The 15,720-nt window shown below is 43.5% G+C and overlaps 1 protein-coding gene across 1 annotated transcript in view; it reads left to right on the top strand.

Annotated features, from left to right (window-relative positions):
* The first annotated feature begins 6,024 nt into the window (after positions 1-6,024).
* Positions 6,025-15,720, top strand: part of ANO4 (anoctamin 4) — a 282,473-nt gene continuing 272,777 nt past the window's right edge. The window contains exon 1 of the mRNA XM_040344320.1: positions 6,025-6,595. Coding sequence (XP_040200254.1) covers positions 6,364-6,595 — 232 coding nt within the window. The 5' untranslated portion in view covers positions 6,025-6,363. The remainder of the gene's footprint in view (positions 6,596-15,720) is intronic.

Genomic DNA, 15,720 nt, shown 5'->3' with positions numbered 1-15,720 from the left:
TTGGCACAGTATGACATTAACTTGCAGGGGGACCATTTTTTATTTTTTAAGAGACTTTACTACTGTTTTAAGCTGCACATATGTTGCTTTAAAGGGTAACTCCAGTTTTGTTGAAAAAAAATATAGCAAATATATAGCTTACACAATTGCTACACAAGCCATACTGTAAATTAGTTGCTATTAAAAAAAAGCCTTTCTTTCCCAAGCTGCAGTACTGACATTCTCTGTAAAATCCAGTGCAATATGCCAAATTAAAAGGCGTTCCATCAATGTTGGTATACATAACACCCCTAGAAATTTAATTTTCTGCTTGGGTGAAGAAATCTGCACTAAGATACAAGTCAGGCTTTTGGCATTCTCTGCGACAAAAATGCTGTTTAAGGGTTAATCACACCCAAAGGGATGTAGACACTGCAAGTTTTTCCATCAAAGTGCACCAGCTGATTAAAATGAATTGGTCACTCCCATTCAGCATCCAAAGATATAAAGTGGAACAAACAGCCTTTTTCTTCAGAGCAGAAACAGGTAGGAATCTGCAACAAAACTTGGTAAAATATTTGCAATATGCACTGATCACCCAAAGAGGATTGTTTATTTCTCAATGACAATGGAGATACTATTTAACTGGTTCCCGACCAGGCTATAGCCAAAAGATGGCTACAGCGCGTCTCTCCAGTTCTGAGAGGACATCCAATGATGTCCTCCCATGTGCACTTCCTGCGTGCCCCCTGGGGTGCGATTGGGTGTGCTCTGTGCCTGTTGTGTCCTTTGGACATGGCTGGTTACAGATCGGGGTAGAGAGCCAATCACAGCTGGTCACATGTAAACAGACTTCCCAGTTATTGACAATCCTTTCCTCACATGCTGTCTCTGTGTGAGGAAAGGAGAGCTGATAACCGGAAAGTCTGACAGGGCACAGTGAGTACATCATTTACAATGATCCTCAGTGTCCTGATTATCAGTTCAGCCCCATCAGGGCCCATCAGTGCAGCTTATCAGTGCCCACCAATGCCGCCTATCAGTAAATCCTCCTAAGCAGGCGTCAAGTCCTGGGGAAAAAAGTGTGGGAACTCCCACCCAAGATCCACTCCCCCACCAAAAAAAATTATACACTCATATGCATAATTACTAAACAGAATGTTTTTTTTTTTCCATTAGTAATCCTTTAATCCTTTATGTTACTGCCCGTTTCCTGTATATGGATTCATCGGGTAGTGTGCGGGTATTCCGTCACTTCCTCAATGCCGCAATGTCTCCTGGGAGCTTTTGTCATTGTTCCCAGGAGACATTGCGGCATTGAGGAAGTGACGGAATACCCGCACACTACCTGATGAATCCATATACAGGCAGCGGCCAGTAACATAAAGGATTACTAAGGTTCGCCTGCCCCTGACAGTGACTCAAGCTGGGCATCACCGCTTAGTGAAGGATTGGCTCGGGCAGCTCGGCTGCTCTAGTCCTGCAAAGGGAACTGAGTTTCTGCTGTGAAAAAAGTGCAGGAACTCCGTTCCCATGCGTTCCCGCAGGACTTGAGCCCTTCTCCTAAGCCCATAAATGCATTTTATCAGTGCCCATCAGTACCGCCTGATTAGTGCTCATCAGTGCACATCACTGCAGCCTCATCAGTGCACATCACTGAAGCCTCATCAGTGTCCACCAGTGAAGCCTCATCAGTGCCCATCAGTGCAGCCTTACCATTGCCCATCAGTATAGCCTCATCAGCGCACATCAGTGAAGAAGAAAAATTACTTCTTTGCAAAATTTTATAACAGAAACTAAGAACAAATAATTGAACTTTCCGGTCTTTTTCGTTTGCTTAGCAAAAAAATAAAAAAACAAGTGGTGATTAAATACCACCAAATGAAAGCTATGTCTGTTAAAAAAAAAAAAAAAAAAAAAAAAAAATTATTTGGGTACAGTGTCGTATGACTAATTGGCATTCAAAATATGACAGCACTGAAAGCTGAAAATTGGCCTGGGTAGGAAGGGAGTGAAAGTGCCCAGTGTTGAAGTGGTTAAGGCAGGTCAATCATTTGAATCTATTAAATAATAATAAAAGCAATAATAAAAAGCACAAAAAAAGGCAGCATTTTCCCATTACTGTGTTTTGTGGTATGCTGGAAAGCATTGGTGTTGTAGAGGTGTGGCAGGGTGTTATTCAAAATGAATGGCACTGCAACACATCAACACATGTGTTTCCACGTTGCAATTGTTTAAATAGGTCCTTAAGGCAGAACTGAGGCCAGGCTTTGAACGTACAGAAATTTATTAGAAAGCTGTAAATATTCTTTAAAACCAGCTATCACTGACCTCTTTAGTTTCAGGCCCTGTGGAATAACGCACCTTCAAAGTACACAAGAAAGCCCTCATTCCGCCCACCCTCTCTTCCTGTGCACCTTTTCTGTGTTTAAGGCTGGCAAGATGTCTACTGGAATGCCACTACTGGGGAGATCAGGGTAAGGTGAGAAAAAGTGTATGTGCTTTCTGCTGTAAATTTTGGAAAAAAATATCTCAACAATGGCAGCAGCTACATTGACAATTGTGCGGTCATGCTATGATGTACACAAATAAAATCTACTGTGTGTCCTATTTCTGTCAGAACTGCAATCTGCCTTGGTTACACAGGCAGGTGGCCGTTCGGTCTCTTTGCCTGATGTTTGGCGGATGCTGACGGACATCGAGTCTGCGGTGCCCACCAGTCATCTCCCGCTGCGTCCCCCCTACTTGGAAGAGTCAGATCATGTATATACAGTATATGTGATCTCATGCAGAGGTGCCACTCTGTAGCAGTGAAACTGCTATAGGGTGGACCTTAAAGCGGAGCTCCACCCAAAGAGAAAGCTCTGCTTGTTTGCTCTCCCCCCCCCCTGGTGACATTTGGCACATTTCGGGGGGAACAGGTGCCAGTTTTTGACAGGTACCCATGCCCACTTCCGGGAGGCCTGGCTGCAGTGAGATGCGGCGAGGTCCCTTGGAAATTTTGCCCCCCTCCTACTTCCTCTGCCGCCGGGTCAGTAAGAAAGCGCAGAGCGCATCGCATCGCATCACGCATCGCATCGCGCATTCACTGTAGGAAACTGTCTGTGAAGCTGAAAGGCTTCGCTGCCAGTTTCCCTTGGCACGAATGGTGGCGGCAGTACCCAGAGCCGATTGGAAAATGGGCTGGGATGCCAACATCGCTGGATTCCACGACAGGTAAGTGTCCTAATATATACAGTATTTGTAGCTGCTGACTTCTAATTTTTAGAGGGGGGACGGGAGCTCCGCTTTAAGTGGTTAAACACCAGCACCCCATGCACCTGTGTATTGGGCCCTACATTTTAAAGCCCATTTTCAGCCAACCCTTTGTTTTGGATAAAGAAATGAATCCCCTGTGGGGTTTGTCATGTCTGCGTTGGAAGCACTGACAGTACTACAAATCTTGAGGTCCGCATGCCTGGGTGTCTTCAACTCCCTGGTCAGGTATGTGGTTCTACCTACTGACCACCGCATCACTATAAGCTCTACAGAGACACAGTAGTGGTGAAGCAGCTAGCTACGCCTTTGGCAGGAAAAGCACTGCAACAGAGTAAAAAGCCTGTCATACACAATGATGGAACTGGTAAGTATTAATAAACTACTGATAAACCCTCAGTTTTTAAAGTACATTCAGCATCTGATTGAATCACCTTCTAAGTATGCACAATGTTAATCTTTTAATCCTTTGCTATGTTCCAGTTATGACTGGTCCTATGACTACTGCCTCAGGGTTTCTTGTTTCAGGGTGATGCCTTCCTCTTGCAGTGTCCTATAGATCCACCATTGCATGCAGAGACTTGAGTTCTGTCTCCCTACACCGTGTGCATCAATAGAAACACACAGCCCCATAGCCCTGGAGAGCAAGACAATCTCCTGCTCCTCCCTTCTCCCTTCACCAAGCTAATAGACTGGCTGGATTCTGCACTGTCCACTATTAACGCTTTCCTGATGAAAGTTTGGGGAAGAAGCACAAAGAGAGCAGCATTAAAAGTTGAAAACTGCAAATGCTGGGGTAAGAATTTTGACAAATATTTACTGCGGGATTGTTTATATTGCTGTGCGCAACTAAAAATCACTAAGGGTTTAAAGGGGTTGTAAAGGTTTGTTTTTTATTTTCTAAATAGGTTCCTTTAAGCTAGTGGATTGTTGGTTCACTTACCTTTTCCTTCCATTTCCCTTCTAAATGTTTTTTTTCTTTGTTTTCTTTGTCTGAATTTCTTACTTACTGTTCCTCCTCAGTAAGCTGTTCTGGCTGACTAACCCCCAGCCAGATGATGGGGGCAAGCTTACTGAGGAGAAACAGGAAGTGAGAAATTCCGACAAAGAAAAAAACATTTAGAAGGAAAAAATCGAAGGAAAAGGTTAGTGAACCAACAATGCACTAGCTTCAAGCGGGGGTTCACCCTTAGAGGGCACTTTTTCCCCTTAGATTCCTGCTCGTTTTCTCTAGGGGAATCGGCTATTTGTTTTAAAATATGTGCAGTACTTACCCGTTTACGAGATGCATCCTCTCCGTCGCTTCCGGGTATGGGCTTCGGGAATGGGCGTTCCTTCTTGATTGACAGTCTTCCGAGAGGCTTCCGACGGTCGCATCCATCGCGTCACGATTTTCTGAAAGAAGCCGAACGTCGGTGCGCAGGCGCAGTATAGAGCCGCACCGACGTTCGGCTTCTTTCGGCTACAAGTGACGCGATGGATGCGACCGTCGGAAGCCTCTCGGAAGAATGTCAATCAAGAAGGAACGCCCGCTCCCGAAGACCCATACCCGGAAGCGACGGAAGAAGATGCATCTCGAAAACGGGTAAGTACTGCTCATATTTTAATATAAATAGCCGATTCCCCTAGACCGAACGAGCAGGAATCTAAGGGGAGAAAAAAAAAGGAGCTGTATGTTAGTGAGAGGGCGAGCACGTCACTCCACACCAGGGAGAAAGTGTCGCATTACTGTGTGGAGTTACAGACAGAAGAACAGGAAGTGAGGATTTCTCAGAAGAAATAAGGAAATTTAAAAGCAAAATCGAAGGATGAGGTAAGTGAAGGAGGACTGCACTAAGGTAAAGGAAGCTATTTAGGGATTTTTTTTTTTACCTTTACAACCCCTTTAAAGGAACCTATTTAGAAAATAAAAAAACAAACCTTTACAACCCTTTTAATAGTCTAAGGGCTCTTTCACACAGGCGGCCCGTTCAGGTCCGCCTGCCAGTTTTTTAGGCGGACCTGAACGGGCGCTCTGTGCTCCTCTATGGAGCCGCGGATGTCAGCGGTGACATGCCCGCTAACATCCGACCCGCTCCGATCCGCCAAAGTGTGACGGAGGAAAAACCTACTTTTCCATCCGTCTGGCGGATTGGGTGAACAGGGACAGACGGTCCGTGTTCATCCGATCCCCCCATAGGGGAGAGCGGAGAAAAGACAGGGCGGTCCATGCACAGTGTACAGGGACCGCCCTGTCATCCACCAGCTCAGCGGGGATCAACGGAGCGATCCCCGCTGAGCAAGCGGAGGTTCACGGAGCGCATCATTACTGATCCGCCCCGTGTGAAAAGGGTCTAAAGATTTTTATGGTCTGATTTTTTTTCCTTCGTAACAGTTTCTTTAACTGGGACCTTTTTTTACCCTGCAGTAGCCAAGCACACGTTTCCTCGTTTAATCTAATTATTTAAAGTCAGGAGGACTCAAAACTGCACTGTCTCAGGGCACTTGAGATAATGGTTTAATATAAAGTGCCAGAATTCATTTATCATGGCACCGTACCATTAATCCAGAAACTTACAGTATAAACATTTCCCTCTAATTAGTATACTGCAGCACTTCCAAATACTCTTATTCTTAGTGCCAGCATCCCTGTAAGCCTCAAATCAAGGTACCTGGAAGGGATAAAACATTCTCATTTGACAGTTGCATGGTATGGAAGTTAAGCTTTCCCTCAGTAAAAAAAAAAAAAACACCTTAGCCACGTGAAATAAACACCACCCATCACTGTACTTCCCACTCAGGACTTTGTGCACTAGCTAGACTCCGAGCGGATGTGATGCTATCTATTGCTCAGCAGAAGGACTCCAGAGCAGCTCGTTGGATTTTATATATATGGGAGAACCTTATTCATCCCTTGTTTGTGATTTAAAGGGGGCTTCTGAGTTTGCACATCATATACGATGGGGAAATGTTAAAACTTCATTGTGCCATGACGAAGGAAACCTGACCCAGCACAGAGGATCTGCCTTTTGAAAGAGGGTCTGGGAAGAATACATGTAAGCCCCATCAGGGCTGCCTTGTGAAGAAGCTGCTAGCCATAGGGAATCTATTGTAAGAGACTTCCAGCAGGTCAGGCAGCATGTATCAAGCATGCATTGCTCTCACAAGAGAAAGCTGACTTCTAAATGCAGCCCTCTGCACGAGTTTTCTGGAGGAGGAGGACTGGAGCTTAGGCACTACAAGTCTTTGGATACAAAGAATACGCTAAGCGATGCCGGGGATATACATTGCAGCTCTTCCCGTCCGGAGACAGCTGTGTCAATGCCAGCCAGCCCAGCCAGGACCTGCAGCAGGAGCAGGGGGTCCCCCCTGTCTGGATATGGTAACCCTACCTTACTGGAAGCTTGTCTCATTCTCTGACTCCTTTTATTTCCTCCGAACAGGATTTCTTTTTAGGTCATTCCTGACATAGCGAGTTTTTTTAGCAGCGTGCTGAGGGATGCCAGCTATTCATTCTCAGTATTTGGCTCATTTACCAAAGCTAACACTCCAGGATAAGGATCGTTATTTTTAAAGAAAAGTCCAGCGAGAATTGAACATTACCGACTCATGGCTAAAATAAAGTTCCTATTCTTGTGTTGAAGCTTTGTGAATGGAGCCTATGGTATTAAAGATACATGTAATTACCGTATTTATCGGCGTATAACACGCACCATAACTTTAAGAGGGAAGTTTCAGGAAAAAAACTTTCCACGGCCCCCTGCGTATAACACATAGGAACAGTTTACCCGCTATTTTCAGGGTAAAAAAGTGAGTGTTATACGCCAATAAATACAGCATATAGGATTATTAACCCTGCATCATCACTGCTCAACATTCGTCTTCTACATATGTAAACGATCCTATATAGAATATTAACGGCAACAGGGGAACAGTGAATTTAGTTAATTTTTTTAATAGATTTTATACTTTTCTTTAGAATAAATTGTCCGTAATACTTTTTTTAATTTGCACTAACATAGAATACTTTGCTTTAAAACTGTCTCAAGAATTTTTATGTGTATTGTTAGTGAACACTCCTTCGAAAATTGATTTTGCAATTTCTTGTACCAAAACTTTATTCTAAAGACCTGCTGGTAAGTTAATTGGATCCTGTCTAAATTGGCCCTAGTATATGGCTCCTGTCTAAATTGGCCCTAGTATATGGCTCCTGTCTAAATTGGCCCTAGTATATGTCTCCTGTCTAAATTGGCCCTAGTATATGTCTCCTGTCTAAATTGGCCCTAGTATATGTCTTCTGTCTAAATTGGCCCTAGTATATGTCTCCTGTCTAAATTGGCCCTAGTATATGGCTCCTGTCTAAAATGGCCCTAGTGTATGGCTCCTGTCTAAATTGGCCCTAGTATATGGCTCCTGTCTAAATTGGCCCTAGTATATGTCTCCTGTCTAAATTGGCCCTAGTATATGTCTCCTGTCTAAATTGGCCCTAGTATATGTCTACTTTTTAAATTGGCCCTAGTATATGTCTCCTGTCTAAATTGGCCCTAGTATATGTCTCCTGTCTAAATTGGCCCTAGTATATGTCTCCTGTCTAAATTGGCCCTAGTATATGTCTCCTGTCTAAATTGGCCCTAGTATATTTCTCCTGTCTAAATTGGCCCTAGTATATTTCTCCTGTCTAAATTGGCCCTAGTATATGTCTCCGGTCTAAATTGGCCCTAGTATATGGCTCCTGTCTAAATTGGCCCTAGTATATGGCTCCTGCCTAAATTGGCCCTAGTATATGTCTCCTGTCTAAATTGGCCCTAGTATATTTCTCCTGTCTAAATTGGCCCTAGTATATGTCTCCTGTCTAAATTGGCCCTAGTATATGGATCCTGTCTAAATTGGCCCTAGTATATGTCTCCTGTCTAAATTGGCCCTAGTATATGTCTCCGGTCTAAATTGGCCCTAGTATATGTCTCCTGTCTAAATTGGCCCTAGTATATGTCTCCTGTCTAAATTGGCCCTAGTATATGGCTCCTGCCTAAATTGGCCCTAGTATATGTCTCCTGTCTAAATTGGCCCTAGTATATGTATGAATGTGTGTTAGGGACCTTAGGTTGTAAGCTCCTTGAGGGTAGGGGCTGATGTGAATGTACAATGTATATGTAAAGCGCTGCGTAAATTGACAACGCTATATAAGTACCTGATATAAATAAATTAGAAAGACGATCGCACATATATAAGTCGGTTCTAGCGTATACAGACTAGATCAATTGATGCTCAGATTTTGCAATTCCAAATAGATTATTAAACCACATAAGTATTTATTTATTTTTATTTCTTAGGTCTTCCTTGCCCTGAAGTCAGCTTGATTGGTTTACCAAAGCACTTTGCAAAGCTTAGTAAAGTTGACGTTGTGTCCACTTTGAATACTCATTCATGTGCCCTCAAAAATCCTGTTTTTGTATTACCTTCATCCATGATTCAGTATTCACTGGTCTGTCTTTTTATTTATTTTTACAAAAATGTCCTTTACAACATGAACACTTAGCTTAGGGAAGACAAATCAGCTTCCGCTTTGAATGTTCAATAATTTTATTGCAAAACCCCAGATCCTTTTGTTATTACCTTCACCCAGCATTCAGTATTCAGAGTGAACGCAGGTTCACGTTGGTGTTTGTTACTAAAATTTGCAAAGTGAACACTGAGCTTAATGATGATGAAGCAGCTTCCACTTTGAATACTCAATCTTAATGTTCTAGCAAAAATCTGGTTTTGTTTCGCATCATCCTGGCCCATGATTCAGTATTTAAAGTGAACGCAGGTTTACCTTTAAAAAAAAATAAAAAATAAAAATCCTTTTGCAAAGTAAACAGCCTCTTATCCTTTATGTGAATCATCCCCATTATGAAAAGTATCCCTCTTCCTGTTTTTATTTTTTTTTAAATACGATCATACAGCTGGAGGAGTGAGACTGCAGTAAGAGTTATGAGACTTCAAAGATAGATGTTAAAGTGGAGGTTCACCCAAAAAAATTTAACATTACAATCAGCCGAGTTGTCCTAATGACAATCGGCTGTTTTTTTTTTCTTTTCCCGTACATACCGTATTTCTGTTCCTAACTGACAGGCTTCCGACCGTCGCATACTGCGCGTCACGAGTTGCCGAAAGAAGCCGAACGTCGGTGCGCAGGCGCCGTATAGAGCCGCACCGACGTTCGGCTTCTTTCGGCAACTCGTGACACGCTGTATGCGACGGTCAGAAGGATGTCAATCAATTAGGAATGCCCAGTCCCGCAGAAGACATACCCGGAAGCGGCGGTGAAAATATGGTATGTACGGGAAAAAAAAAAAAACAGCCGATTGTTATTAGGACAACTCGGCTAAATGTAATGTTAAAAATTTATTTTTGGGTGAACTCCCGCTTTAAGATCTGGGATCTATTGTGATATCTAAAGAATAATAAACATTGGGTTTGATTTACTAAAGGCAAATGAACTGTGCACTTTTCAAGTACAGTTGCGTCAGAGCTTAGAAAATGAGGTGAAGTTTCACTTTACAAAAAATACCCAATCACATGCAAGGAGAAAAAAAAAACAGCAGTTCTGCTTTCACATGATTAGATGTTGGAAGTCAGTAGAACTTCCCCTCATTTACTAAGCTCTAGAGCAACTGCACTTGCAAAGTGCCTAGTCTAGTTGCCTTTAGTAAATCAACCTTATTGCTTATTTATCATCTACAGAAAAAGCTTAAAGTGGATGTAAACCCCAATTTTTTTTTTGATGTCACAATGTAGAGAATAAGATTTCCTATCATCTGTGCCCAATCTTGCCACACATAGTTAATCTAGCTCTGAGAAATCCACTTTTATTGTTCAGTGAAAATTAACAGATAAAAACATGTCTAAATAAAAAGTCCTTTCCGTCCCCTTGCTTCGAGTGACAGGGTTTTTACATATCTCGTGCACTAGCTTGGACACATGCACATTCCTGGATGTTTATCATAATATGGGGGGGTGATCCACAGTTCATTGTGAGAGGTAATGTATGTCACTCAAAACAAGGGGACGGAAAGGACTTTGGGCCAGATCCACATAGAAATAGATCGGCGCAGCGTATCAGAGATACGCTACGCCGCCGTACCTTACCTGGCGTAATTTCGAATCCTTAAAGATTTCACGCCGTAAGTTAAGGCGGCGTAGTGTATCTCTGGCGGCGGAATTCAAATCGGCGATTAGGGGGCGTGTTTCATTTAAATGAAGCGCGTCCCCGCGCCGAATGAACTGCGCATGCTCTGTTTCTAAATTTCCCGCCGTGCATTGCGCTAAATGACATCGCAACAACGTCATTTTTTTTAACTTAGACATGAATTACGTCCATCCCGATTCACGTAGGACTTACGCAAAAAAAAAAATTTCGCCGCGGGAACGACGGCCATACTTAACATGGCAAGTCTAACTATACGCCGCAAAATACCAGCTTTAACTATACGCCGGAAAAAGCCGACTACAGACGCCGTAAAAAAAATGCGCCGGCCGCTCGTACATTCGTGGATCGTCGGAAAGAGCTAATTTGCATACCCGACGCGGAAAACGACGTGAACCCAGCGGACGCCGAAGTATTGCATCTTAGATCCGAAGGCGTACGAGGACGTACACCTGTCGGATCTAACCCACATGCCGTTGTATCTTGGTGTGAGGATTCAAACTAAAGATACGACGCGGGTAATTTGGAAGTACGCCGGCGTATCAGTAGATACGCCGGCGTACTCTGTCTGTGGATCTGCCCCTTTTTATTTAGACAGGTTTTTAACTGGAAGTCTGTTCATTTTAACTGAACAATAAAAGAGGATTGCTCAGAGCTGGATTAACTCTGTGTGGCAAGACTGGGCACAGATGATAGGAAATGTTATTCTCTACATTGTGACATAAAAAAAAAAAGCTGGTTTGTAGAATATATTTTTTAACAATCAGGAGTGCTTTACTGAAGGAGAATATACATTAAAAATAAAGTATGCAATCAACAGTTGAAACAGTTATGGTACAGTATAATAGAATCAAGACATCATATGTGGAATATTCGTTGTTCCAATCAACAGTAAGAACAGTCAGGCAAAAAACAGATAACTTCCAATGAGAAGGTACCGTATATAGGGGGTTAGACCCAGGTGTGTGTGTGGGGGGGGGGGGGGGGGGCAGAGAAAAAAAAGGGGAGGGGTTGTAGAATATATTTTAATTACTTTGCTTAGCACACGTTTCTTTAATATGAATTACTTTAACAGGGTATTTCTTACATATTTTACATTTTGACTTTGATCTGATCCTGTATATCTGGGGCTTGGTAGTACATTTGTCCACTGCTTGTTTTCCTAACTAAATAATTTGGTCTATTCAAATAAGTGACGTGTCATTGTACGGAATCTTCAGGGTGAAATTATTCAATTACATTTTCAGTGATTAGGTTCTGGTCTTGGATATAGTTGGGTAAACAGGTCCGAGTGTGACAAGAACGATGTCTCTGAAAATTGTTCAAAATGTACTGGTATGGGATTTCTTCTGGAATATCTGGTATAAATAGTTTATGAAACTACTCAATTTGAAGTGGGCCTATCATACAAGATCACACTTTTATTTTTAATCATTGTGGCAAATTGCCAATTTGCATAATTATATTATATTTTGGATAACAAGTACCGTATTTATCGGCGTATACCGCGCACTTTTTTCCCCTGAAAATCAGGGCAAAATTGTGGGTGCGCGATATACGCCGATACCCGCTTTCCCGCGCCAAGTTTGAACACTGCGCCGGCATATACCGAGCGCAGTACACTTGTGTATAGTCGGGCAGACTCGGCTCCTCTCGCGCTCACGTCCTGGACGTACAGGACGTAAACGCGAGAGTAGCCGAGCCTGCCCAACTATACACGAGTGTACTGCGCTCGGTATATGTCGGCGCAGTATTCAAACTCGGCGTGGGAAAGCGGGGATCGAGCGGGGAGGACGCCGCAGAAGGACGCCGGACCCGACGAAGAGGACACCCGAAGCCGCAGACGGACGCCGGACCCAACGAGGCCGCCGATGCACGCCGCGCATGACACCAAAACTGTAAGTACTAAAATGTTTTTTTACAGGAATGTCGGGTCCACTTTAGGGGTGCGCGATATACGCCAGAGCGCGCAATACCCCGATAAATACGGTACCATTAGTAAAAACAAGTCTACTCTGAGTTAAATGCTATCGTTGGCAGCCTAGAAAAAAAGATGGCATCGTTTCTGGATACTTATTGCATTGTGGTTATTAGAAATCATTAGAAACTGCAAATAGTGTGTTGTTTTCAGTTAGTCATTATTAGTGGGAGAAAAGAGTTAGCATGAATGAAAATCTGCTTATGTAATGAGAAAATATGGGAAATAAGGTTTTGAAGCTTCTGGATATGTTTTTTTTTTTTAATATGCTGAACTTGGAATGCTCATAGTTACTTTAAACTTAGATATATAAGCAGAGTGGTATTGACTACAAGGCATGTGTTGACCTGTGCATAAGGTGACAATAGGGGGCAGCACCAAAACACAAGCTTATATAGGTGATTATTATTTATTTTTTATCCTTGTTTAAGCAACTCCTTAGGCCTCGTACACACGGCCGAGGAACTCGACGTGCCAAACACATCGAGTTCCTCGGCCAGTTCAGCACTGAAGCCGCCGAGGAGCTCGGCGGGGCGAGAGCTCCCATAGAACAACGAGGAAATAGAGAACATGTTCTCTATTTCCTCGCCGAGCTCCTCGTCGGCTTCCTCGGCCGAAAGTGTACACACGGCCGGGTTTCTCGGCAGAATTCAGCCAGAAACTCGGTCGGAAGCTGAATTCTGACGAGGAAACTGGTCGTGTGTACGGGGCCTTATGCCCCGTACACATGATCGGAATTTCCAATGGGAAAAGTCCATAGATTTTCCGATTGTGTGTAGCCCCATCTGAGTTTTTTCATCGGAAATTCCGATGATTTCTATCGGACTATAGATATAGAACACGTTCTATATTTTTCCGATGAAATTCCGTCTGAATTCCGATGTGATTTGGCTGGGCAACAGCCTGATCGTGTGTACGCGGCATAACACTTGCAAGTAATTCCATCAGCATGACTGGAGGGGGAAATGGGTCACAAGAATCTCTGAAGTTCACCTACAGACTTTTGACTGGTGTACCAAAAAATAAAACTAGAGGTATCTTCGCCCCAAGGAAAACATTCATATTTTAAAAGGTGAAGTAATAAACATATGAGCTTTTCTATCTATCACTCTGCATTTTCCTTGCACACCCATTTGGCTCCCGAGTGTGCTGCTTTTCCCTCGCCCCCTGAGCTCCGCTCTGCAGGAAGCTAATACAAGGTCAAACTTAGGTACACTTTTTGCATTTAATTAATGATGGATTAATGAACACAGAGCTGAATACATTTGTGCCTTTGATATCTGCCTGGATTTAAGCTCTAAAGTGAACCTGTGGAGTATATGAGAATCAATCAAAAATGGGATTTGTAAACAAAATGTTGTAGTAGTGCAGACTTACCTCTTGTGGATAGCTGTGTGTGTTATTCACTTACATTCTTGTAATGTCAATCCGTTGGCAGGTTGTTTCCAGGGAAGCCGACATGTCTGTTGGCTGAACTCAGTGGGCCAGATTCTTAAACGAGATACGACGGCATATCTCCAGATACGCCGTCGTATCTCTAAGTTGCACGGTCGTATCTATGCGCCTGATTCATAGAATCAGTTATGCATAGATTTTGCTTAGATCCGACAGGCGTAACTGTGTTACACCATCGTATCGTAAATGCATATTTACGCTGGCCGCTAGGTGGCGCTTTCGTCGAATTCCGCCTTGAGTATGCAAATTAGGTAGATACGCGAATTCCCGAACGTACGCCCGGCCGACGCAGTAAAGTTACGCCGTTTACGTTAGGCTTTTCCCGGCGTATAGTTGCCCCTGCTATATGGTGGCGTAAGTGCGGCGTAACAATGTTAAGTATGGCCGTCGTTCCCGCGTTGAAATTTGAAAAAGTTACGTCGTTTGCGTAAGTCGTCCGTGAATGGGGCTGGACGTCATTTACGTTCACGTCGAAACCAATGAAGTCCTTGCGGCGTACTTTGGAGCAATGCACACTGGGAAATTCCACAGACGGCGCATGCGCCGTTCGGGAAAAACGTCAATCACGTCGGGTCACAGTAAATTTAAATAAAACATGCCCCCCTGATCCAAATTTGAATTAGGCGGCTTACGCCGGCCGATTTACGCGACGCCGCCGCAACTTACGGAGCAAGTGCTTTGAGAATACAGCACTTGCCCGTGTAAGTTGCGGAGGCGTGACGTAAATCAGATACGTTACGCCCACACAATTTTACGTGGATGTATGAGAATCTGGCCCAGTGATGGCACAATGGGGGGGAGATTTACTAAATCTGGAGCACACCTAATTTGGTGCTGTTGTACATAGTAACCAATCAGCTTTAACTTCAGTTTGTTTAATTAAAGGAGTTGTAAATGAAAAAAAAAATGTCATCTTAATGCAATCTATGCAGCCCCCTTTCTACTTACCTGACCCGTCGAAAGTCCCGCGCGGTCCCGATATCCTCTTCGCCGCTCAGCCTGGCCGCTGATTGGCTAAAGCGGATGGATTGAGAGCAGCGCAGCCATTGGCTGGCGATGTTGTCAATCACATCCAGTAAAGCGGCGCGCCAAGGGGCGGGGCAGAGTGATACAGTGAGCGGCTATGGCCGCTCGCTGTATCACGGGAGCGCGCCCACAATTACTGACCACCATGCGAGCTCTCGCATGACTGTGGTGAGCAATTGCGGGGAGGACAGAGACAGCCGCCGAGGGACCCCAGAAGACAAGGATCGGGGCCACTCTATGCAAAACGAACTGCACAGTGGAGGTAAGTATAACATGTTTGTTATTTTAAAGGAACAAAAATGTTTTCCTTTAGTGACCCTTTAAGCCTTCCTTGACAATAAAACCTAGAAGCTGATTGGTTTCCATGCACAGCTGCACTAGATTCTAAGTGCATCCGTTTTAGCAAATCTCCCCCATTCTACAAGGAGGATAGAACACTCAATTAACAGTCTTCTGTTTTTTTATTATGTATTTCTGACACCTTAATTGTACCTTTATTGTGTGACAGTTTGTGTATGTTGTCAGCACTAAGCTCAGGTAGTAGATAGGGTAAGGGAAAAATGATCTGACAAGGAGAGAATACATGTAAATAATAAAAATCAAGAAATCCCTGTGTAAGGCTGGGCCTATTATAACAATTCAAGATGGAAAATTCCAGTTTTCACAGGTGCCCAGTGGTGATGGGTTCCGTTAGTAATAATGGATAATTATTATGTAAATGTGACATTTGGTTTTGGCTACAGAAAAATAGATGAGCATGCGGGTCAACACTGAAAGTCCGGAGAGTTATAAAACACTAGCATAAATATAGTTCAACTTGTCAATACCTCAGTTTTTCCTTTAGTTCTACAACAGCAGC

The sequence above is a fragment of the Rana temporaria genome, chromosome 3, assembly GCF_905171775.1.
Source record: "Rana temporaria chromosome 3, aRanTem1.1, whole genome shotgun sequence".
In the NCBI taxonomy this organism is placed as follows: Eukaryota; Metazoa; Chordata; class Amphibia; order Anura; family Ranidae; genus Rana; species Rana temporaria.
Note: the sequence above shows the minus strand (reverse complement) of the source record. Positions and strands in the feature narration are given on the sequence as shown.